At 37.2% G+C, this 25,170-nt stretch overlaps 1 protein-coding gene across 2 annotated transcripts in view; it reads left to right on the top strand.

Moving 5' to 3' along the window:
- The window catches only part of LOC132118035 (DNA (cytosine-5)-methyltransferase 3B-like), a 66,914-nt gene that overhangs the window by 36,364 nt on the left and 5,380 nt on the right, over positions 1–25,170 (top strand). For both annotated transcript variants that reach the window (XR_009425876.1, XM_059527509.1), the window contains 9 exons: positions 328–435; positions 1,096–1,237; positions 12,637–12,777; positions 13,250–13,294; positions 18,846–18,925; positions 19,263–19,375; positions 20,654–20,837; positions 20,944–21,028; positions 24,286–24,431. Coding sequence is in view for 1 of the 2 variants with exons in the window: in XM_059527509.1 (XP_059383492.1) it covers positions 328–435; positions 1,096–1,237; positions 12,637–12,777; positions 13,250–13,294; positions 18,846–18,925; positions 19,263–19,375; positions 20,654–20,837; positions 20,944–21,028; positions 24,286–24,431 (1,044 nt within the window). In the remaining variant the exon portion in view is untranslated. The remainder of the gene's footprint in view (positions 1–327; positions 436–1,095; positions 1,238–12,636; positions 12,778–13,249; positions 13,295–18,845; positions 18,926–19,262; positions 19,376–20,653; positions 20,838–20,943; positions 21,029–24,285; positions 24,432–25,170) is intronic.

Genomic DNA, 25,170 nt, shown 5'->3' with positions numbered 1-25,170 from the left:
AATGCATTACATACTTTTCTATCAAACTTATCTGACGTTAACATGATGATTTTGTTCTGACACAGCTGAACTCTTGAGTTATTTCCATATTTTATTACCATTTTCTAAACTATAGCAAATGAACTGATAATGTGAGAAATATTGAAGTTGTCTGAATAAATTTTGGTTTTACTGTATATATACATAAACATATAGAGAAATTAAGTTAAATTAAATATATAATTTTATAACAACATGTATTAATAACAAGGCCATTCTTTGAAATTCAAGAATTCTTGCCTTGAACCCTGGTTATTTTCTGACCCTGGTGTCATGTGTATCTTGCAGGTGTCTGCTGACAAACTCGACTCCATCACAGCCTTCCCAAAGTTTTTCAACCAGTCATCCTACACTAAGCTGGCATCCTACCGCAGGGCGATCTTCCAGGCCCTGGAGGTGAGAACAGAGATCAATCTATGTTCATTGTTTGATGACACTTAAAGACAATTGTTGCCTATGGGCAGTTAGACACAACAATGCAGTTTACAGTATATTTAGTACATTTAATAGAGGATAATAATACAATTTTTCACCTGCTGTTCTGAAAGCTTGAAGCATGGGCTTTACTTGTACATTCTGAGGTGTGTATGTGTTTTTGTGTGAGACGAGCTGGAAACTGGGCAAACACTCATCTGGAAAGTCTGGAATTCCCCAGAGGTTCCTTAATTATCTCTCTGTGAATCGTACCTCCTAACAAACTTAACAAAAGCATCCAAGTCCAGACATGCACCAGAACAACAGGACTGGCTATGCTTTACTTTCTCTCTCTCTCTCTCTCTCTCACTCTCTCTCTCTCTCTCTCTCTCTCACTCTCTCTCTCTCTCTCTCTCTCTCTCTCTCTCTGTTGTTGTACGCCTCTGCTTCGCAGTCTATGCAGCATGATTAATATCTGTAATTTGTCTCCTTTTCAACAAAGAGGACAGTCTTAGTAAATGTATGTTATTTTAGACACCGTACTCATAGTTGATTTTATTCCGCTTAAGACTTAGAATGATGGTTTCTGTTTTCTTACACTTACTCTGACCTACTGTTCTCCCACTGTCCGTGTGTCCTCAGGTGGCTAGTATACGAGCAGAGAAGACTTTTCCTCCAAGTGAGTCAGACAGTCTTGAAGAACAGATAAAGCCCATGCTCGACTGGGCTCATAACGGCTTTCTGCCCAAAGGTCAAGAGGGCCTGAAACCCAGAGAGAACGCAGGTGAGCACGTCATATGACTCTCTTTTATAACTCACACCCGATCCTTTGTGAAAAACTGCTTGAATAAAAAGGTTTGTCTCGGGGTCAGAAATAACACAGCTAAAGGCTTATGAGAATAGGGTGTTTATCACGAGCACAGTTTAAATGCATGAATAACAGTGCGTTGTATTACAAAATATTGATCCATGTAGAATTTATTTAAACCTACTATAGCCCAAGAACATATGCTACAGTAACATATTCACAAGTAAGGCAATTCTGGCCGATAACAGTTTAGTAAATAAATATTTTTGTGCTTTGGATAATAACTGATTGATGGACGGTATTAAAATTTTGTACTGTTTTGTATAAATACAATTATAATAAAACACTAAAGACTAAATCTGACATGAATTTTGGCATCACAGGATTATGATATAATTTTAAGATTTTATAAAGATTACATTTAATAATATTACAGAATTATTTGTGCTTTTAAAGATTAACTTTGGGTGAATATTAGATGATTACAAATGTAATCTTAATGTAAAAATTCTGAAAATTAGCATGAAATTTCTAAAATAAATAGATGCCAAAAAATGTATGCTTTTCTAATATAGGGCAGCAACCAATGTAGTATCAATATATATCGTGGCTTGAAATGAGTTAGTTAAAAGCAAAAATAGATTAGAAAAGTGAAGTTAGCTTGGAGAAAAATTGTATCATCAGACACCACTTGGTTTGTTATTTAGCCGTTAATTCAATGACATTTAAACATATGCTCTTTTTATGGTCACTGAATACACAAACTAGCAAAATAAAGACAAATATTAACGTGAACCAGACAAACCCATAAAAACACACTTAAACCGTTAAAGTGGTTTCTGCTGGCAGAATATAAAGCATTGCCAACTTGTTAAGTCATATGAAGTGTAAGCAACAGGAAAGTAATGTAACTTGTTGGTCCAGTTTTTCTCCAATTATCAAATTGGGAATGTTATGAATTAATTTGTAGTCTCACTGTAGTTGAGCTCACTTCATGTGAATGTTAAATGATTAGAAAGGTAATCTAAATGTAAAATTATATTCAATATCAACAGACACTAAAAAATCCTTTAAAAAAATAAAAGGTTAACATGAATTAACACAAGATATAGTTTATATATAAATACATAGGGTTATGTGTGTGTGTGTGTGTGTGTGTGTGTGTGTATATATATGTACAATTTGATTAAAATAAAAAACTAAATAATTATCAAACAAACAGGTTATAGCACAGAATGTGTGGAACCCTGTGAAGAAAGTTTGTTTAAATTCTGTGGAACTCGATGGCTGTCAAGTCTTTGTGGTATTGCCTCAGGCATTAGGGTTCAGTCAGGTATTGGCAGCTTACTCTCTCACACTCACTGACTCTGTGTGTCTGATCATAAACCTTTGTTTGGCTTCTTTTAACCTGGTCCATCATATTTAAATGTCTATACCTTGAGTTTTTAGTAGAACACTTCAGGATGGACTGCAAAATGGCTTCAGATCCTTCAGTGTTGGACTGGTTAAACTAAAACATAATATCATTCAAACACACAGAAACCAAAACTAAACACATATGCATTTATGTGTATTTCCTGAATGTTTCTAGGAGATATCAGGGCATTTCTAAGAAATTTAGTCATCAGGTTCTTAGAAATTTGAAGAACATTATCTCATTCCCTTTCTTCTGGGAAAAAAGTAATATATCAGTTCAGTGACACTTCTACATGCCAAACGTATTTATATAGACAGTCATTATGTTTTCTATTCACTTTATATGACAGTGAAATTTGTGCTTTTTAGAAGTAATTAGTGATATTAGTGCACTTAATTAGGGGAAACTTCATACTTTATTACTTATTGACATGATAATAACTTGAGGCAATATTCACAAGCTGAGCTGGTGCAGACATTTGTTGGCATGGTTTGGGGTGTTTCATCTCATTTAAAGAAGTCAGGTCCTTAAGTATTTTTCTAAAACTTTCTGGTTGAAACTTATCTATCAACTATTACGTTTTTTGAAAATGGGGCCATGAGTAAGTGTTTACATGTAGTTGATACTTAAAAAACCTAGGGCTATTTAGAGATGTTTCAGTTTAGCATCAAGACACTGAAAATAATCCTGTGGATGAGCAAACACAAATGCTTGGCTCTGGTGGTGTGGTCTTACAGTGGAATCAGAAAGAGGAAATAGCATATCTAATTACTTTATAACTTTATAGATACCTGGTTTTTTCCCACAGTGATTGCAGATGTGCTTTGTCTAAAAACTGCCTGTCTGCTTATTCATGGCTGTATTTGTCTTGGATAGTTTCTTGATGCCAGAATCTTAATTTGCGAAATTAAAAGGAAGAAAAATAAGGTTGTATTTAGATCTGCACAATTAATCAAATTTATAATCACAATTACAATTAAGGATGCCACAATTACGTAATCGTTTTAAGCGGCAATTCATCGTTCAAAGTCAACTTACGTTATTCTGCATGCTTTATATACACGCTTATATTTTCTTTCTTTCTACATGTTATCTTAAGGGTTTTTCCATTGTTTTAGTTTTAGTATAACATTATAATACCATCAGGGCTGGGAAGGTTACTTTTAAAATATATTTCACTACAGATTACAAAATACAAGCTTTAAAAAGTAATCAGTAATGTATTTCGTTAGATTACTCAGGTTAAGTAACTTAATCTAAATACTTTAGAATACTTTGAAATTAGGGCTGGGACAACGCGTCGAGGTCATCGATGAATAAATATGCGCATCTATTCGTCGACCTGTTTTTTATTTCTCTAAAAAACGTTTGCAAAACGTTTATCTTATGTGCGCTGAATATACGCGATGGCCGGATCAACATTCTGTCCAACGTTATATAACCAATCCAGGAATTTTTCTGCATTGATCTTTTTTTTTTGGCGGCTGTCAAAGCCTTATTTGATCGGTGAGTGACAGTGACAGGGCGCGTATGAGAGAGAGCCCCGGCTGTGCGCGCACACTCACAGTCTTCAAACTATACGAGCGCTGTCTTGCTCTCTCTCTCTCTCTCTCTCTCTCTCTCTCTCTCTCTCTCTCTCTCTCTCTCTCTCTCTCCTCTCTCTCCCTCCTGCATATTAACCAAAATCATTAGACACGATAGAAAAAGGGCGGAACGCCAAAGTTTCACGTGGAGCATTCGGAGATTTTTTTTTTCTACATGACAGGCTGCTGGCTCCCACTGTTAATTTTTATTTTTTATTTTTTGGAAAAGCACTCTCTGTATTAGCTTAAAGCCCTAAAGTTTACATTGGTTACTGTATTCTTTCAATTGCTCTAAACAAGTATTTTGGGTGAACTTTTTTATTGAATGCTAGACATCAAGTTGTTGTTATTTTCATCTGAAAGAAGAACTTTTTTTCAGTAAGCTAGGCCTTATGTGTTCAGTAAGCTTGTTTCAGTAAGCTATGTGTTTTCAAGGCTTCAAGGTTTTATTGAATGCTATCTCTATACAAGTGCAAAGTAATGCATTCTTAGTCAGTCTTTTATTTTGTGATTTTAAGAGCAATAAACATATTTTGCAATGTTAAGGAATTCATGTTTTTTTCATTCAGATATGTAAATCAACATGTATAAATTGTTAGTAGTCAATTAATGGGGAGATAATCGAAAGCGAAATCGGTCTGGGGAAAAAATAATCGTTAGATTAATCGATGCATCAAAAAAATAATCGCTAGATTAATCGTTTAAAAAATAATCATTTATCCCAGCCCTATTTGAAATACTTAAGCTATTAAACACACAAAAGAACATATTAACTGAATGTCTTTTTTTTGCTTTCCAACTTTAAATAAACAGGATAAGATTTGTGTTTTCTTTGCATTTTATTACAGTTTTCCACAAAATTTCTATGAACAACTGATTTTTTTTAAGTCATTTAAATCTTCTAGAAATCTAGAAAGTAAAAGTAAAAACTGATGGCGCTTTCGATGACGAAAGACAAATCTACTTCATATGCTGATAATGGTATATACAGTAGCTAAATGTTTTAATTTAGTTCCTCAATATATCTCTTGTGGCCCGAACATATAGGCTAGTGCAAAATAAATAAATACATTTTTAAAATAAAGAGAGAAGAAATGTATTTTGTGTAAAAGTTTTTTTTTTTTTAACTTAAAGTTATTTAATTTAAATTTTTTTGATGATTGCAATTGTAATAATTTTAATTACAGGCCTATAATCTATAAACCTTTTGAAAGACCTTTTTAAAACATTTTCAATAAAGAGTAAGCTAGCCTAATCTTTACCTCGCAGCGTCAGGTTTGCGGGGACGCACTATGAAATTATTGTGGGGCAAAACAATTAAATAAATTTAAGAATAAATGTAACTTAATATTAATAGGCCTAATAATCAGAATAATGTAACTGGCCTACATTCATTAAAAATGACAAATTAGATATAACTAAAGGGTATAAAATAATTTTATTCAGAAATGTGTTTGTGATTTCTTTTTATTATTATTCAATTTGTTATTTAAATGGTCTTCAAATAAGGAAATAGGTGCAGTTAATCGCCGGCATCATTCACAAAATTTATATAGGCATATATATATATATATATATATATATATATATATATATATATATATATATATATATATATATATATATATATATAGTTACGGCCTGTGTATGCAGGCATGGGAATCAGACGTGCTTGGAGGATAATAAATCAAAAGAGGAGTTTAATGAACATCAATAACTTCAGAGGTAACATAGAAAGTAGGAACTAAACAGAGAGGGATTTAAACACAAGGGAGGTAATCTGGGGGAATGGAGAACAGGTGGGGATTAATCAATTAACTAAACAAGAAACGGGACATGACCAAAATAGGGAAACAGAAAGTCCATTAACATAACAGTTCGCCCCCTCCCGGAACGGTGCGTCCTCGCACCGAAAGAGGAATTCCAGCGGAGGGAGGGTGGGGGTTCTGGAGGCAGGCGTAGGGCAGGCAAGGGAGCGGAAGTTTGGAGCATGGACCCAGGGTGGAATAGGAGGGAGGAGCCTGGAGCAGGGGAAGCCAGATGGTCCTCCAGAGACACGCCAAGATGACCCACGGTGGAGTTGATGGCGGGAGGAGCCATGGTGGAAGAGGGGCCGACGACACACGGGGCCGACTGACGGAGACCTTCGCCAGTGGATCAGGAGCCCAGGTTGGAACCAAGCAGACAAAAAGCCAGGGGCCAGGCGGAGCAGAAGGCTCAGGCGACCAAGGCGGAGGTGGGGCCCCGGAAGAAGGAGGCGGAACCGCAGGGAAGGAGGAGCCTGACAGAGCCAGAGGGATCGAGTGACGAGGCAACGCCCAGATGGCGCTGACTGAGGGTGAGCTGCGGGACTGACTGGCACCAGCGGAGATGAGGTTGAGGAACTGGCTTGTCTAGGAGGAGGTGAGAGAGGGAGGCCGGGAGGAAACAGGAGATTCAGGGCTGGACAGAACCAGCAGAGAAACAGGAGATTCAGGGCCGGGCGGAACCAGTGTAAATTGAGCAGAGGAACTGACAGGTCTAGGAGGAAGTGGGAGAGGGAGGCTGGGAGGGAACACAGAAGGATCAGGGCTGGGCGGAACCAGCGGAGAAACAGGAGATTCAGGGCTTACCTCCACAAACCAGTCTATAAGGTCCATTTGAAAAAATGTCCATTAATTCCTCCATATAATTTACAGAAACCAGATGCAGCTCACCCTCATTAGTGGGAGTGTGGGCAGGGCTTCCCTCCAAGCCCCCGATCTCCACTAAAACTCCCTCGGGAACGGACGATGTAGCCGGCTCACACACCTGGTCAGACGCTGCTTGAGGCTCAGGCTCTCTGGCGACGATTGGCTCCATCGTGGTGGGCTCAGGCTCTCTGTCTGCGGTGGGCTCAGGCAGTTGCTCCGTCCAGCTGGATGGCGGCTGGCTGGTTTCTGGTTCGGGAGTGGGGCTTGAGATATCGTCTTCAGCGGGGCTGACGGTCACGAAAAGCGGCAAAATCCTCTCTGGGACCGTTCGCTGGCAGGAGTTCCTTACACCGGGAAGCTAGTAAGGCACGCCAGATCGATAAAGTCCCTGGTATGGTCCTCCAGCGAATGGTCCAGTTGCTCCAGGCACAGGAGTTGGACTGCTGGGATAGCCATTCTGGGAGAGGGAGAAAACAAAACAAAAAAGAAAGAAAAACGCTGCTAAATTCACCTTTCCGCGATTTTGTTACGGGCTGTGTATGCAGGCGTGGGATTCAGACGAGCGAGGAGGATAATAAATCAAAAGAGGAGTTTAATGAACATTAATAATTTCAACAGAGGTAACATAGACAATAACATAGATAATCGCGGACAGGGAGGAACTGAACAGACAGGGATTTAAACACAAGGGAGGTAATCTGGGGAATGGAGAACAGGTGGGGATTAATCAATTAACTAAACAAGAAACGGGACACGACCAAAATAGGGAAACAGAAAGTCCATGAACGAAACATATATATATATTATATATCGCAAGGATGACTGTCAACAGCTGTTTAATGAATGGACCAAACTTTAAGTGATGATAATTACCTAATGGTTCCGGTTCCACTAAAATCATTAAACAACTATTAAAAAATAGTAGTAGGGGAAAATGCACAATACTCAACTACTCAATGCTTAATCAATACCTTCCTTACTGTCAAATCTAATTTAAAGGTCGGCAATGTCAAAATTCAACGTATATTACAATATACGGATCTTCATATGTAGGGTTGGGTATTGTTAGAAATTTTTATAATAAACTATGATTATGTTTTTTACTATTTTACCTTTATTGAATGTAATGTTGCTGGAATGTAGTAAGTAATGTTGAGTAATGTTAGTCTATCAATCATTTGAAGCATGTGCTTCAAAGTTGATGTTTTTTACACTATCAATAACATTTTGCTTTTTCAAGCAGGAATAAGCTGGTTGGCAAAATAGTCCCTTGAGGGCTAAGACTTGTTAATTTCCCTTAATTAATGAAATATAAACTGTTACACTCATAACCATGTATACACAGTCCATAAACTCCATAATTACTCCACTGGTTTGTGGAGGTACTCCATAATACTTGCATAACAATAGCAGTATGCCGCCCTTAGTCACAATGCGAAGGCTGAGGTTCCTTTTTCACAGATGTTTAATGCACTCATCGATATAGATGCCAAACATAGACACCAGCATCAACACCAACACCGTAGAACGAGTAAAAAGGACAAAATATACAACAAAAACCAGTCACACATTCAGTTAAATGTAAAACACACGTCACATTAAACTCGTAAATAAACAGAAAATACATCCACATACCACTTTTGCCTGCTTGTGTGCTAAGAGAGGATTATATCTTGGAAGATTCTTGATCAGATGATTTACGATTATACAGAAAAAACCCTTTTAATTTTTTCGATGATTAATTACATCGTTCCATCTCTTCATGTGGATGACAAAACAGGAAGTGACATACAAAAGCATGTTGGGAATAAAATAAAATATAATCAAGAAACTCTTAGAAAGATTCAATCTTGCTCAAATAAACAACAGTTGAGTATAGAAATCACAATAAACATGAAAAAATGAAAAAATATAAAATGATACAAATTGAACTAATCAAAAGTAGATTAAGTAAATTAGTGCTGACGTTCACAAGCGCCATCTAGAGGAAATATACATCAACTCCCTTTGTGACAGAAAATAGAAACTTTGAGGCAGCAATTACAAGCAGTATATTTATTTAGTGGTCCAAGTTGAAGTCAGTATGTATAATGACAATATAGGACAAATATAATGTAATTTAGTGGCGGCAGGTGCTGCGCGCGGCCGGTACGTGTACAGTCAGACAAATCGACGTGCACCGTTATCAAAGGCGTGAGTGTGCGTACAGTCGAGGGAAACGATGTGTTCGGTAGTTAAAGATGCAACATGGTGCAGTGTGTCTGTGGAATGCGCGTCATTGGAATCAATGTGCTCAGTAATTAATTACTCAATGCAGCGTTTCTTTTATTTGCTTTGTGACATCCTTTACGGGAAACGCAGAATCGTCAGAACACCAGCGGCAGGCTGCTCACAGCGCTTGGTCACATGTCATACCAGAACTGTTTTCGGAACCGAAACTTAGAAATTGCTTATGGTTAAGGTTCTTTTCAAAGAACAGAACCAGTTCTAAATAAGAACAAGTCTTTTGTGAAGTGCAAATTGAACAGTAACATTTAAAAAACTTGAAGAACCTTCTCGCTGCTTTGTTTGCTGTGTTATGGCCATTTACACGCTGCGTGCTTCACGTTGTCTATTGTAATATCAATAGCACGCTCAGCGCTTTGGCGTAATTGCATTAGATGTAATGAATGGAGATATGAAAGACAGGACATCGCGTTGTTTAAAAGTAGACATGTCAAGCTTTCTATAGATACCTCTCATATATCTTTGTTGAGTATTTGCTGAGTTACAGTGCGTTTCTAAATGAAGATCATGCAGACCAAGGTGGCAGACAGCGCACTCTGTCCATTTACAAAAATAAAGAAAACAAACAAAGTTTTGTTGTTATTATGTGTATACAAATTAAAGTAAACCCTTTACAGATTTGATTGATGTATTGCTCTTATCTGTATGATCAAAACTGAATGTGTAATTTAAGTTCTTTTTGGGGTTATCAGGAGAAGATGCCACAAAACGGGTATACGCGTTAATCGACTCCAGAGGGTAAACTCTCTTTGTTTGCACGTTAAATAAAATGGGACAAAATTAATCTTGACAAACTAAATATCATTATAAAGATCTAAGCCTCAAACATCGACAACAGATTGCTGTTTTTCAATGGAAGCTTATAAAGAATGTATTTGCTAAATTTGTGTAAGCAGTACACATCAAAACATGAAGAATCAAAACGCAGTACATACCAGATTCGTCGTAATAGGGAGTCATAAACACATCTGTAAATCCCGGTTTAGTTAGAAACGTAAGGGTCCACTGAACGCCATCTCACAGAGCACATTTAGTCCAATGAAGCAATAACATTGTAATATGGATGATAATTCCTTTGTTTCCATTTCAGTTCTTCAGGGACAGTATTGTTTGTGTCCATTATTGAATAACTCCTGCTCAGAAAACTGTGTCTTGGTAGTAAAAAACAGCATGGTTTTGTAGCGTACAGTGTCACAAACAGAATGAGATGATCCACTAAAAAAAAAGTCAAAGATCGTTGGAAGATTGTTTATTTGAATTCTGGTGCTCTCTTGTGATGCTCGCAGTGACGCACCTGTCATCTGATGGAGGCGTAACTTAGAACTAGGCTTTTGCACAAATTCCTCTTTTTTTTTTTCATCAACACGTGAGCACGTTATAATAGACTATATGAGCTGAAATCATTGTAAATGCTGCATTTCTAGCAATCTCAGGATGTACTGTAATTGGCATACATAGTTAAATCTTATTTATTTTTATTACTCAAATTATTCTTATTGTATTTTTGAGTGCTCAAATAAATCACTTATATGATGTCTATTGTTTTATAATTGAAAACATATGCAGTGGTATGTTTAATGACTAAAATGGTTTGTAGAACCCTTCAATACAGTTGGTAAATAGTTTTTTTTATATTTGGGGTGGGGGACTAGACATAGTCTCAGAAAAATGGTTGCAGGGATCAAATTTTTCATGGTATCTTCAGATTTGAAAGAGAAACTCGTGAGACATGGGACTTTCAACCCATAACCCATATTTTCTAGATTGCTCCAGGACTGATTTCATGTATTTTTATATCAAATTAAAAAAGAAAATCAGTATGGTAAATTTTCAAGGCACTTCGGTGTCAATAACTTTTAATATTTTTGAGCATTATCAACTCTGGTTGATAAAAAGTAAAGCCCAAAGGGGTCTTCTTTCCAAAGACACCAAAATTATTATTAGTAACACACTGAAGTAAGGAACTGTTGCAATTTTAAGTTAGGTAGGGCACTTTCAGCTGTGAGTCCCATAATGGGGGGGTTTGGTTAAGAGGTTAATAAAATAGTGTTTTATGAGTCAGTATCGCAAAGATGAAGGCGATGATGCTGACTCGCCATCTCATCATTGGACATACATTTAAAAAGAAATGGATCTTTACGGATTACATATTAATAAAAGTTTTTGTTTTGGATTGGAATTATTTCGTTTTGTAGTCATTTAAAGCTTTCTGTAAATATATTCATCATGTCTGTAAGGAAAATATTTGCTGTGTTTCAGTGCATTTTTGTGAAGCGCTCCTGTTCAAGACAGAGACGGCAAGCGCATCCTATTTGTTTTCTTTATTTTACAAAAGCAAAACGTTTTCTTGATATTGTGAGTGCACACAAATAAAAATAGACCCTTTAGAGTTCCAAATAATGTATTATTCTTACCTTTATGGACAAAAATGACAGCATATTTAATTTGTTTCCACTGATGTCCTGAAGCAGGCTTCAGCTTCCATTCTCCGCACAAACGATTGGATATGCGCCTAATAGTGCACATTTATCTAGGTTAAATGTTTAAACTAACATTGTGATATGCTATTTTATATCTTTATACATATTATTTTCGGCAAGTTGTAATTACAACATCGTATGACATTGTCTCATATGATGCTCATAAGTTTCTTCAAATCTAGTTTGTATCTTTTAACACCAAATCAGTAAAATAATAAAATTTACACTATGAAAGATCTCCATGATTAGCCTTCCTGTTCTTCCCTGCTTGAGAATTTCGGTCCAGTGGATGGAAGACACTACCACACGTGTTTTTTTGTTTACAGTTTTTGATTCACTTGCAAAAAATGGTAGTGTGAACCTGATCCACACCAAAAAAAAAAAAAAAAAATCAACATTGTATTTGGTCTGGACCAAAGCAAGTGAACTAGCAGACTTTCCTGGTGTGAATACAGCCTTATCTTATTTTAAGATTATTAAGATTCTTTTTTTTGTGGCTTTATTTTCACAGCGGCACATTTCCCCCAAAATTTGCATTACTGTAATTGTTAAAAAAAGTAATCAAATGAACCTGTCTGGACACAACCTTCCATGAGGTAAATTAGCACTAATAATAATAATATAAAATAAATAATTGAATATATATATTCATCATAAATAGAACGAGGCATCAGTTTACTGTCTGGGATTTGTCGTACTGTGCCGCACTCATATTTTGAATGTAAAATTATTGCAACATGAAAGTCTGTTTTCTCATTTATTTATAACGTTTTATAATTTATTTTATGTAGTAATGCTATAGGCATTGGCCAGCTGCTGAAGTAGTTCTCACAATACAGTTGCTTTATTATTATTTACAGTTCATTATTTACAGTTAATGTGTGATCATGTTTGATTGTAACAATGAGTAATATAAATCTACTTGTTTCTCTTCCAGCTGAGTATTGTGTTTTTCCCCTGGCCTCAGAGAGCTCAGCGCTGCTGGACTCCAGCCCTCCGGAGCTCCCCCCCTCTGCCAAGAGAGCTCGTCTCAGCCTCTGTAAGGCCAAACCTGGCACTGAGGACGTCTACAGCAGAGGTTAGAGCTCACACATGTGCTATTATTTATGTTCATGTGAGACTGCTGCACACCAAATGTGATGTTAAAGGATGAGTTCAAAAATGAAAATTTACTCATTTTCAGAACCTAAATTAAGATATATTTAATGAAACCAGATAAATTGCTGTCCATCCATTTAAAGTCTATGAGTAGGTATAAAATGTTTTGGGTTTGGAGTGACATGAATTAAGTAAATGATGACAGAATCTTTTCATTTTTGAATGAACTAGCCCTTTAAATGACACGTGAATGCAAATGATGAATTGATGTCTTAATGGCCAAATTCCTTTATGAAATCGTGTTTTATTTATTTATTTTGCAATTCTGAACAATTAATTCAGCCATACAAACCTTTTCAGACAATATTTGCAATATACTTTTGTGTAATTGAATAGCATTGAGCTTTATCTCTCATGTGTTCTTTATGACTGGCAATTCATCTACTTTTCAGAACAAATGGTCCATGAAGTTTTGAAGAATCACAGAAGTATAGAAGGTGTGTAAAGTTGCTACCTGTTACAGGTACTGCCTTCACTCATTAAAAAACACATTAGGAGCCATTCACACAGACCTTTGCCATAAAAAAAAATTTAAGTGTAGGGCAGTGGAATGAAAAACGACAAGATCTTAAGAAAGGTTTATTATAAGTTGAACCAGCCTATATTTATTTTGAGTTGCTCATCATGCGTGAGGTGCTGCAAAAAATGCAAACACAGTGGTCAAATTAGGGCTGGGCGATATGGCTTAAATAAAAAATCTCAGATTTTTTCACACCAAACCCGATTTTCGATTTTAATCGATTTTTTTTTTTATTTAAAAACAAACTACAACCGACAAAGAAATTGCTCAAAACAAATGTACTCTTTATTTTGTTCTGATTTTCACTTATGCAGTTTAATCTAAATTTCCCCTTTGTGCATAAGTGTAACAGGAAACAAGCCTCAAAACATGCTTGTAAGCGAGATGGCAGGCACTGCCATTGTAAACAGTGAAAATGTAGCTTATCAGTTTTCTAATAACTTACAGTGACACAATGCACCTTCAAAATAAATTAAAATATAAATAAAAAATAAAATTGTGTGTCCCTCTTTGATAAAAAACTTTTGGTTAAATAAATGTAACCAAAATGACAAAATTAGATCTATTACAAAAATACATACTTGTCACAGTGGTATTCATAAAGTGCTAACAAAACTTTAAACTCATTAGCGTTAGCATTACAGAAAGGTCTGATTTACGCACTGTTACAACAATCATTGTTTTTTTCTTTTCTTTTTTTTACATTGACATTTGAGTTCATGATTTTAATGTTGTTGTTTTTTGTGGCACACTAGACAGACTGTTGATCTTTGAATAATCTCATCTGGTCACCCTAACGCTAGTGAAGTATAACCACACTTTGGAACGTTTTGCTCTCTCCGCCATCGTCACTCTTTGTATTAAGCGGGAGTTTTCGTACTGTTATGTGTGTGTGTGCGCCGCGCTTGTTCTTGTTGTGTGTTTGTGACTGACAGACAGCCTCCGCGGCGCGCATGAGAGATGCCGCAGATCTCACAGACAAACTTCTTAATAATATCGCAAATTAGAAATGTTTGGTAAGATAAAATGTGCACGATAACATTATTAAGCAAATCTTTACGCCATCGTCACTCTTTATTATTTAGCGGGAGTTTTCGTTCTGTTATTCGTGTGTGTGCGCCGTGCTCGTTCTTGTTGTGTGTGTGTGTGTGTGTGTGTGTGTGTGTGTATGCGTGTGTGACAGACAGACAGCCTCCGTAGCGCGCATGACAGATTTTGCAGATCTCACAGACAAACGACTTAATATGATCGCACATTAGAAATGTTTGGTGAGATAAAATGTGCACGATAACATTATTAAGGAAAAATACATAGTACATAAATTTTTTCCCTCCAGTACCGAAAAGCAGAACCGATAGCGTCAGATCTTACTGATACTACGGTCTTTCATAATTTAGCCCCGGGGCCAGTTTAATACCGGGTTTCGGTACCCATCCCTACTGTTTAAGATGCTGGAATAAATTTGTTGTGCTGCTACCTTTTATAGCAACGGCTTTTAAACACACTTTGCAATGTGGCGTTATTTGTTCTGTGTCTGACACTAAAAAAGCAAACCAATTCCAAACAACGGATGAAACGGTGCCTTTCTTTGGAACGAGCTCTGCGCTGTTAACTGTCATGTTGTCTGTGTGCGGCTGTAAGGAAAGCGGGGGGAGGGCGAGCCCACTCTGAACTACGGAAACCTAAGGGTAGAGCCGGTGGTGGAAGTTAAAGAGAAAACCGATTTTCATTAAAAACAAATCGCCCTTAACGTCAAATTCGAGTTAATCGATAAAATCGATTTATCGCCCAGCCCTAGGTCAAATGTGTCCATTTAGCACATTTATGTAGAAAAACAATAAAAAAGCAGTGCGGTTGAATGCAAAAACGTAGCAACCAATAATGCTTTCCTCATACTGCATTGGCGCCTCAAATGATCCAAGTTTGAGTCCTGGCTCCAGGCCCCTTCTCTTTACTGTTCTCCTCTGTCTTCTCCTGTTATTTCAGGCTCATATTATTTATAAAACAAAAAAATTATATATATATATATATACTAGGGGGGTAACGATACACGTATTCGTATTGAACCGTTCGGTACGAGGCTTTTGGTTAGGTACGCATTATGGACCGAACGGTTCGTTGGACTAATTAATTATATTTGGAAAATAAAAAATTTTTTTGAAATATAATGATATGCGTTCAACAAGGTAGCCCAATAACCCAAACGACGTAACAGGCAACGCCCCTGACACCCCCGAAGAAGAAAAAAACACCAACTTATATGTTTATGTTAGGCTACTCAGTCAGGCGCTCGCTCACTCAGTACGCGCTGAAGGCTCGTTGCAAAATGGCCAATGCGTTTAACAGATCAGAAATAGAAGATCCTCCAATAACCAACAGGTCTGGTGTTTGGGTGCACTTTGGATTCCCTGTAAGCTATAATGGTGATGGCAAGAGAGTGGTGGATAAAAAAAACAACGATATGTCGCATCTAGGGTACACCAGCGGGAATACAAAAAAAAAAAAAACACCAGCAGGAATACTTGAAACATGTCAACTCATTTACGCCGACATCACCTTAGTGTGTCAGTATCTGGGAAAAGACGAAAAAAAGGAGAAACATACACGCATCAAACTATCCCTGCAGCATTTAGACAGACATTTCCAACGGATTCAAACAGGGCAAAAGACATCACCACGGCGATTGGTAGGCTACATTTACGTTATAGCCGCGGATATGAGACCTTAGTATTTACCATTCATTCTATCATCACCATTATAGCTTACAGGTAATCCAAAGTGCACCCAAACACCAGACCTGTTGGTTATTGGAGGATCTTCTATTTCTGGTCTGTTAAATGCATTAGCCATTTTGCAACGAGCCTTCAGCGCGTACTGAGTGAGCGAGCGCCTTACTCTGTAGTGGAAAACGTAGGTTTTAAGAACATGCTTAATGTAATTGAGCCCCGTTACAATATTCCTTCACGAGCCCATTTCAGACAGACCGTAGTTCCTGCTTTGTTCCAAAAAACATAAGCCCTATAGAGAACCAATTGAGTAAAAACACACTCAATATAAAGAGTTATAGAGTTCCATATAAAAAGTTACATCTTTGTATTTGTTCATAACTACTACAATAATATAACATTATAAGGAGCTGTTTTTGTTTTATACAGTATGCTGCTAAGAAAACACCATAGAAGATGGGTAAAGAATAGCTCCATCATTGTTCAATGTAAAAAAAAAAAAAAACATACTTTGTTAGTTTTAATAAATAAAACATTTTTTAAAAATCAAGGAAATTTATCTGCCAATTTTTTCTTTTTGCTGTATCTAAAACGTACCAAACCGTACCGAACCGAACCGTGACACCAGTGTATCGTATCGAACCGAACTGTGAATTTTGTGAACCGTTACACCCCTAATATATACAAAATAGATAAGAATTTTAAGAATCAGCTACTTGTCAGTTACCATCCAAAACATGGAAATAATTACCATCTTACCTGTATCAGCCAAAATATTGGTGCGTCCCTTTTCATTTTTCATATTTTTTCCTTTATAAACAGGCACTAATATTAAAATTAGCACTAATATCTGGAATAGAGCTGTAATCGAGCCTTAAAAGTTAGGCCCGACAGGACCCGAGCCCGACAAGTTTCGGCCCGAGCCCGACAAGTACATTTTGATTGACAGCTTTTTAAAAGCCCGAACCCGTTTACAACCCAACATTATTCAAATGTGCGCACGCACACAACTCTTTTGTCTTTGTCAAAAATTAGTCATTTATTCATGTTTTAACATCATTTATTAATAGCTTACGTAGACTACACCACTTGGAAGTTGGAATAAAGAAATAAAATAAGTCCTCTGTAACATCTTAACATCTCAGCACTCTAAATACATATTACATATTACAATAGACATAGGTTCCTTTAGCCTATAAATAGACCAACACACCAATAAAATGAGTCTTTTTTTAACAAATTAAATTAAGATACATTTTAAATTAAGATGGGTATTTGGCAATAACAAAATTAAGATAAAGGCTCCAGATTTGCTTCGCCACTAGCAGCTGACATTTAATAAAAGAATAATGCCAACATTAGCGTATATACTCTGTCCACATTATGCATTTAAGACTCAATGAATATTTAGTTTTCATTTAAAAAAACTTTATTACTCACAGCGATTAGGCTAAGCCTACATGTTTTTGGAAAATGATTGAATCCACTGTAGATGTCTTCAGTGCGTTCTTGCGCTCGCTGATGGTGCGTTATTATTTACTCATTATTCTCATTATAAACATGGTCAAAACTTGTCCACACCTAAGACTTTGTTTTAGTTGCTGGTGCAACCAAAACATATTCGCCAGAGGCAAGCCTCCGTTACACCTACTCAGCATTCATTTTCGCATCTTTCTCGTGCTAATCAAAACACATCACATGACCGCTCGTTTCCCGCGCAAACCGGAGCGCAAGCCCGAGCCCAACCCGAGCCCGCGTAAGATGATATAAATTAAGCCCGAACCCGACCGAACCCGTCGGGTCCGAGTGCCAACCTCCCGCTCTCTCTCGTGAGGCAGTGACTAAAACTGCAATTCATCGCCTGGCCCCTTGAGGCTGGCTGCAAAAGGGAGTCAGTCCCATAGACTCCCCATGTTAAAATGCCCAACTTTACAGCAGGAAAAAACATGTTTACATTCTGGTGCAAAAAATTATTTTGGTCTATATAGCTAATTTTGCCCTTCATGACAACTGTGAGGGGGGTGAATTTTTTTATAACTCATCCGTTTAAATTATATTAAGACTTAAAGTTCTGCATAATTAAGGGCGTAGCCACTTGAGTGACAGGTGGATTGCCGCTGCTGACTGCCGTCGCGCTAGGTGGGCGTGGCTTCAGCAACTAGCTCCCGCCTTTTTGCCCATTTTTGATTGTCCAGGAGAGTCGCGCGGTGACGCGCTGCCAAGATGGCGACGGCCCGCTCTACACACTTTAGGCTTCAATAACACACTTCAGGAGTCTACGGGTGACGTCACGGACACTACGTCCATGTTTTTATACAGTCTATGGTCGGGTCCCTTCGGGTCCCGTCGGGTTCGGGCAAAGATCTTAAGCTCTAATCTGGAATATACAGCTATTATGTAACACGATCATGGCTATATTCAAATACATACTTTTGTTTTAAAGTGATTATGCATTGAACAGAAGCTTTTATCCAAAGCAACTTACAAATGAGGAGCAAAAGCAATTCGTCAAAAAATATTTGTAATATATGATTTCAGGTTTATTAGACAGATCAGAAAGCAAGCTAGAGAAAAGGAGAAATGCAGAGAAGATATCAATTTATTAAATCATTTATTTATTGCTAAACATTTCTCATTGGTTTATTAATTCTTATCCCATTCTTATGGATGGTTGCAAGAACAAGTTATTCTTGTATTTTGACTCAGCCATCTTTCAATATGCTTGATTTTCTCCTGTTTCAGAGTTCTGCCTCTCTTGTGGAAAGACGAAAGTGGCGACCTTCCACCCGCTGTTTGAAGGAGGCCTTTGCCTAACATGCAAGGTAAGAGTTGACCTTATCCTCCAGATTTTCAAAACACAACTCGAGAGTCTGGGAACGTGGATCTCCAACACGTGCTGACATGATTGCTCACAAAAGTGTCAGACAACAGCACTCAATCCTTACACCTGGACATCAGTATTGTATATATTGATTACCTTAAGGGGACAAAGGAAGTGCCATGCATGTATGGATTTCACCGTAGATCATTTCCATCTTTGCTGCATTATCCTGTTACACTCTGTTTGCAGCAACACGATACACTGCTTCGGGATTCTGGTTGGTAGGACACTTAGCAATGTAAGTTATTTACACGTGTTTTTATTTGTGCATGTATCAGGATGTTTATTTGGAAATCTCCTACATGTATGATGATGATGGCTACCAGTCATACTGCACCGTGTGCTGTGGTGGCAGAGAGGTGCTGCTCTGTGGAAACGCCAACTGCTGCAGGTACGAAACCGAATGCATGCTTCTCACAAACTCATTCTTGTCCCACAATCTCTTATTCAATCTCGCATTTCATTTCACTAGCTTTCTTGGCATTTCGTCACACTTCACTTCCATTTGTCTTCTTCTGTTCTTCAGCACTGACATATTGGCTTTCTTTTAAGGCAAAGTATGTAATTTATTTACCATTAATTAAAATTTGTATCACAGTATTTTTTTATAATTAATTGTTTATTTGGCAGTTGTACTCTTTATTTATTTTTATTTTTTTAAGTTTGAGTTCCAATGAATTGACAATACAGAAATAATCTTAAAACTCATAGCTTTCTAAAGTATTTATTCATTTAATATAAAATAAAGACGAACGCTAAACCGAAATAATAAATGAGAGATGGATAGATGCACAAAAGCACAAAACTAAAATGAACATAAAGCTAAATTTAATCCTGATGCTGTGTTCACACCAAACGCGAATAGAGCGTCAAATTTGCGTCTACCGCATCTAGTTTGCCGCTTGAACATTTTAAATGCATTCGCGCGTCTACAGCGAAATAGACGCGCGTAGAAAGCAAATGTTTGAAGCGAAATTGACGCGTGTTTGAGGCGAAATCCGCTTCTTGTGGGAGGGGCAAGTGCTAGCGGTTGTCTGTTTGCAAGATGGCTGATGTTGATCGAGCACTCAGGTCTTTTCCACTTTTTCCTGCACACGTCCTCTGAATAAACGCATTATCTTGTTAGCGAAAAGTAGCTGTAGGCTATATTAGGGGGAAAATAGTTGTAAAAAACAGCGGGAAGGCCGTGGGTCGATAAACGTGTACGTGACTCAAAAGTTAAATGTGTATTTACAACACACTCTTCCAAGCGAGGTCCTATTTATTCCTGAAATATGAACTTGTGTCATAAAGCTCCGGTTGAATGCTCACTGACAACATCAGTCGTTCCTCCATGTTGAATGAGTGACTCCTGAGCAGGCTCCTGATTGGTTAACGTGGCGCGAATTGATGCCAAAGTTAAAATTTTTCAACTCTGGCAACAGACGTGAATTCGCGTCAAACACATAAATGCACAAAAGCACCATTAGCGCGTAACACGCGTATCTTTTTAGACTCATGTCAGGCTGCTCAAACAAAAAGCATTGCTTTAATAGTGTCACCTTACAAATGGCTTACACATCAAACTCAAATAGTAAAAAATATTTGAAAAAAGTACTCTTCACCTTTAACACCATCCGTTTAATTTGCCTTTTTAAAGGCTGTCTTTGATCAGTGTCTGTGCCTGCAGGTGTTTCTGTGTGGACTGTCTGGATATATTAGTGGGAGCAGGAGCGGCCAACAGCGCTCGTGATTTGGACCCATGGCGCTGCTACATGTGTCAGCCTCTGCAGCAGTATGGCGTGTTAAAGAAACGCCACGACTGGAGCCTGAAACTACAAGAGTTCTTCGTCAATGACAATGGACAGGAGTTTGTGAGTCTCATATTAACCTTTATACCAAAGGGAAATACTCTGGTTGCAAAACTGTAGATTTTGTTACATTATATTATAAAACATTATATTAACTTCTTTTTTTCAGGAAAGTCCAAAGATTTACCCTGCGGTCCCAGCAGAGCAGAGACGTCCAATCAGAGTCCTTTCACTGTTTGATGGCATTGCCACAGGTTATTATGATATCTCTTATATTCTATATTCACATTTTACAGGCAAATTATAAAAAATTGTAATACATACATATACATATATATATATATATATATATATACAGTACAGACCAAAAGTTTGGACACACCTTCTCATTCAAAGAGTTTTCTTTATTTTCATGACTATGAAAATTGTAGATTCACACTGAAGGCATCAAAACTATGAATTAACACATGTGGAATTATATACATAACAAAAAAGTGTGAAACAACTGAAAATATGTCATATTCTAGGTTCTTCAAAGTAGCCACCTTTTGCTTTGATTACTGCTTTGCACACTCTTGGCATTCTCTTGATGAGCTTCAAGAGGTAGTCACCTGAAATGCTCTTCCAACAGTCTTGAAGGAGTTCCCCGAGAGATGCTTAGCACTTGTTGTCCCTTTTGCCTTCTGTCTGCGGTCCAGCTCACCCCTAAACCATCTCGATTGGGTTCAGGTCCGGTGACTGTGGAGGCCAGGTCATCTGGCGCAGCACCCCATCACTCTCCTTCTTGCTCAAATAGCCCTTGATGCCTTCAGTGTGACTCTACAATTTTCATAGTCATGAAAATAAAGAAAACTCTTTGAATGAGAAGGTGTGTCCAAACTTTTGGTCTGTACTGTGTGTGTGTGTGTATATATATATATATATATATATATATATATATATATATATATATATATATATATATCGTAATTCCTCAAATAAAAGCCGGGGCCTTTATTTACCTGAACTGCAGAAGGTAACAGGCTTTTATTTGAAGCAGGCTTTTTTTAGAGGCAGGCCTTTATTTCTAAATCAAATCTGTTTGATAAGTAATTGTTTTAAATAACCCGTTTTAAATTAAAAGCGATTGCGTTCCAGTGGACAGAGATCATAACATTAGCACAGAATCAGTTCAGAATCAATCACCAAAAGAATCAGTTCGGTTCAGACGCTCTGTGTGTCAGTCTACTTCACGCTGAATCACACATGCGTAGTATCATCAGATCCTCGGTTCTCGAATCGGACGCGTCTTAAAGAAACGGTTCTTGGTTCAGTGTACTGATGATCCGAAAACCGATGCAACCGGTTCTTGACTCGAGAACGAGAAACGCTCTGGCAGTGGGCGTGTACGTTCGTTATCTGACTCTGCTTCACAAATTTTCAGCCTTTATTTGAGACCGGCCTTTATTTGTCCATGTTGACCATGCCCCCGGCCACTATCAGAGGCCTGGCGTTTATTTGACTACCGGTTTTTATTTGAGGAATTATTACGGTATATATATATATATATGATATGAAACTGAAAAATGCTGATTCATAAAATTTATAAAAATGGTTTCTCTCAAATTACGAGACTTTTAAGTCTATAAATAAATACGTTAATAAATAATACTTTAACATATAATTTTTATTTAAAGAAAAAGGGGGTGATTTCAAATAATAAACATCCTGTTATAGGCATTTCTGTTCATTTTAATGCTTGGTTTGTGTTATTTTAAATTATTTTAAATAATTTATCATCTTTAGGGAAGTTTGCTGAGGCCCCCTAGTGGGGCCCAGACCCCCATTGCACTATTGGTATTTTATCTATTGACAAATAAAATTGACACAAACAAAATGAAATTAAAGTTATTTGTGTATATATATATATATATATATATATATATATATATATATATATATGTTTATATGTTAGTGCTGTCAAAATTTGCGTGTTAATGCATTCAATAAATTTTTTTAGTTAAACATATTTCGCGTTAAACATATTTAACTAGGACTAGGCTTGGCTTACTTAGAACTGCTGCTTCTGTCTCTTTTTTTTTTCTTGACAAAAATTGCGTTTATTTAGACATGCAGAATATCTTTATGACAGCATCAAACAGGAGACTTTTTTAGATGTGCACTCCAATTTGCTTCAGTGCCAAACGTGAGTCAAAAGAGCATAGAAAAAGTTAAAGATGACGAGGAGCTTCAGTAGAACATCAGTGAAACATCAGTTAGATGAGATATTGTTAGGCAATACTGTGCTTGTAACGTGCTCTTCAATTGCACACACAAATGCGCCAATGTGCTGTATATCTTTTCATATTAAAGTGCAATTATATATAAAAGGTTGTGAGAAAACACGATATGTCTCAGATCCATGTCATGTTTAGCAGCGGCAGCTCTTAAAGAAATAGCAGCCAAAAACCTAATAACCCAGCTGCTGTGATGTCTGTTAATCAAATAACAAAAGAAAAAAGGGAAATCAATCAAACTTTTATAGTTTTAAGGATTCATCTATATTTAGAATTTAGTGTTTGATAACTTCATTCAATTTCTGTATATTTCCTACTTGCTGAAGGGCACAGATAGCTAAATATGACATTTATTATAATGCATTTTTATAAGTTAAATTAAAAGTTATTTTTTAAAGTCTAATAAATGTTAAAATTGATAGCTCTAATTTATACTGTAATGTTGATTGGCTATAATCAATTATCAGCTTCATAGAGACATCAGTATTGGTATCAGCAGCTGCGTTTCCATTACCCTTCATATTGTGTAAATTGAAATTGCGAATTGAAAATACGGCTAATGGAAACACGTTAACACGCTCACATGAGGTGATTTTTCAGGTAATTCAAAGAAGGAATATTTAGCAAAACTGCAATGGAATTATTATATTTTTTTTTGCATTTACAGGTCACATGGCGTATGTAAAAAGTAATATAATCATTCTTCAGTGTACTCTAACCTCTAAGAAACACTTCATACGTGGACGCTTTCGAGTATAAGGGGCTTTCCCTGCCATAAATGCTTAGACAATTTAACTTCAGCGCATTACAGCTCCAACACAGCCACCAGAGTTGATCTCGGCCACTCTAGTCAATGCTTGCGTTTATACGAGCTACGCCTCGCACATTTCTGAAGTGGCTCTCTTTCAATTAAATATAGGCAAAATCCGTCGCCACAACTTATCGCAAGAGGAAACAATTTACGTTTTAGGAGCATAACATTGGTTAATGGAAATGCCGTCATTTTGAAATACTTTTTTATCGACATTAATAAATTATCACCACAGTTTTGCGCAAATCTGTATTGGGAACGCGTCTAGTGCCTAGTATATTAAAAAGATGCCACTAAACAAATATAAAAATATATGTCTTTATCTTGTTTGTATATTAATTTGAATATGTAAATAGGGCACTAGTTATTTTGAATGCTAATCACTAAGGTTTTCTTAATGTGTTTTTTTTTTTTCTTAATTTAGGTTATCTAGTGCTTAGAGACTTGGGCTTTAAGGTTGATGTGTACATTGCATCAGAAGTATGTGAGGACTCCATTTCAGTGGGAGTTGTCCGGCATGAAGGAAAAATCCAGTATGTGCACGACGTACGCAACATCACCAGAAAAAATGTGAGTTAACAGTTATCCGTTTCTGGCTGCTGCACAAGTTCCTCTCTGATATAGATATTCGAATGTAAAGTTGTGTTGTGCAATGTGTAGCGTCTTTAAAATATTTCAGCAGTTTGAGCTCTTCATTTATTGTTTTGTCTCAACAAAACATTTGCTGTTTTCAATTTCAGGAGAAGACTATTTCAGGTCTGTGAGGTCAGTTTTACTGCTGTTTATACATAATCAGGGTTTATATTAACCGAGTAAGACCCAGACCTCAAAAAGACTGAGAGAGACTGATTGGCGCCATCACCTCACAGGCCACACACACCTGGCCCAAAGTTATTTGTTTAGTAGTGCATTGCTTGTCCCAACAGCGCTTGATAAGGCTAATGGCCTCACCTGAGTCTGGTCTTTGTCGTCACACCTCCAAATTTCTGTTTGGCTTCCATTATCTCTCCAGCTCACATTCAAACGCTCAGACACACACATGGAGCAGCAAGTTGTCTTAAGCCTTAGTGACGGAACACAAAAGCGCTTTCTCCCTTCCTAAATCCCCTCTCCTCAACTCATCCATTCACCGCCTCACCCTCCCATTCAATCACTCATTCACTCACCCATTGTTGTTGCCAAGCTGGATTGGGCGGGCGCGCAGAGAGGGAATGCATGAAAGGACTCTTGTCGTGGAAGAAAAGAGAGAAGGGATATATTAGAGGGGGTTTTTGGGGCCCTGGGTTGGGTTATTTATGAAACACTGAAA

Source organism: Carassius carassius, chromosome 37, assembly GCF_963082965.1.
Source record: "Carassius carassius chromosome 37, fCarCar2.1, whole genome shotgun sequence".
Lineage (NCBI taxonomy): Eukaryota > Metazoa > Chordata > Actinopteri > Cypriniformes > Cyprinidae > Carassius > Carassius carassius.
The sequence above is the reverse complement of the archived record's forward strand: the minus strand, read 5'-3'. Positions and strand labels throughout refer to the sequence as shown.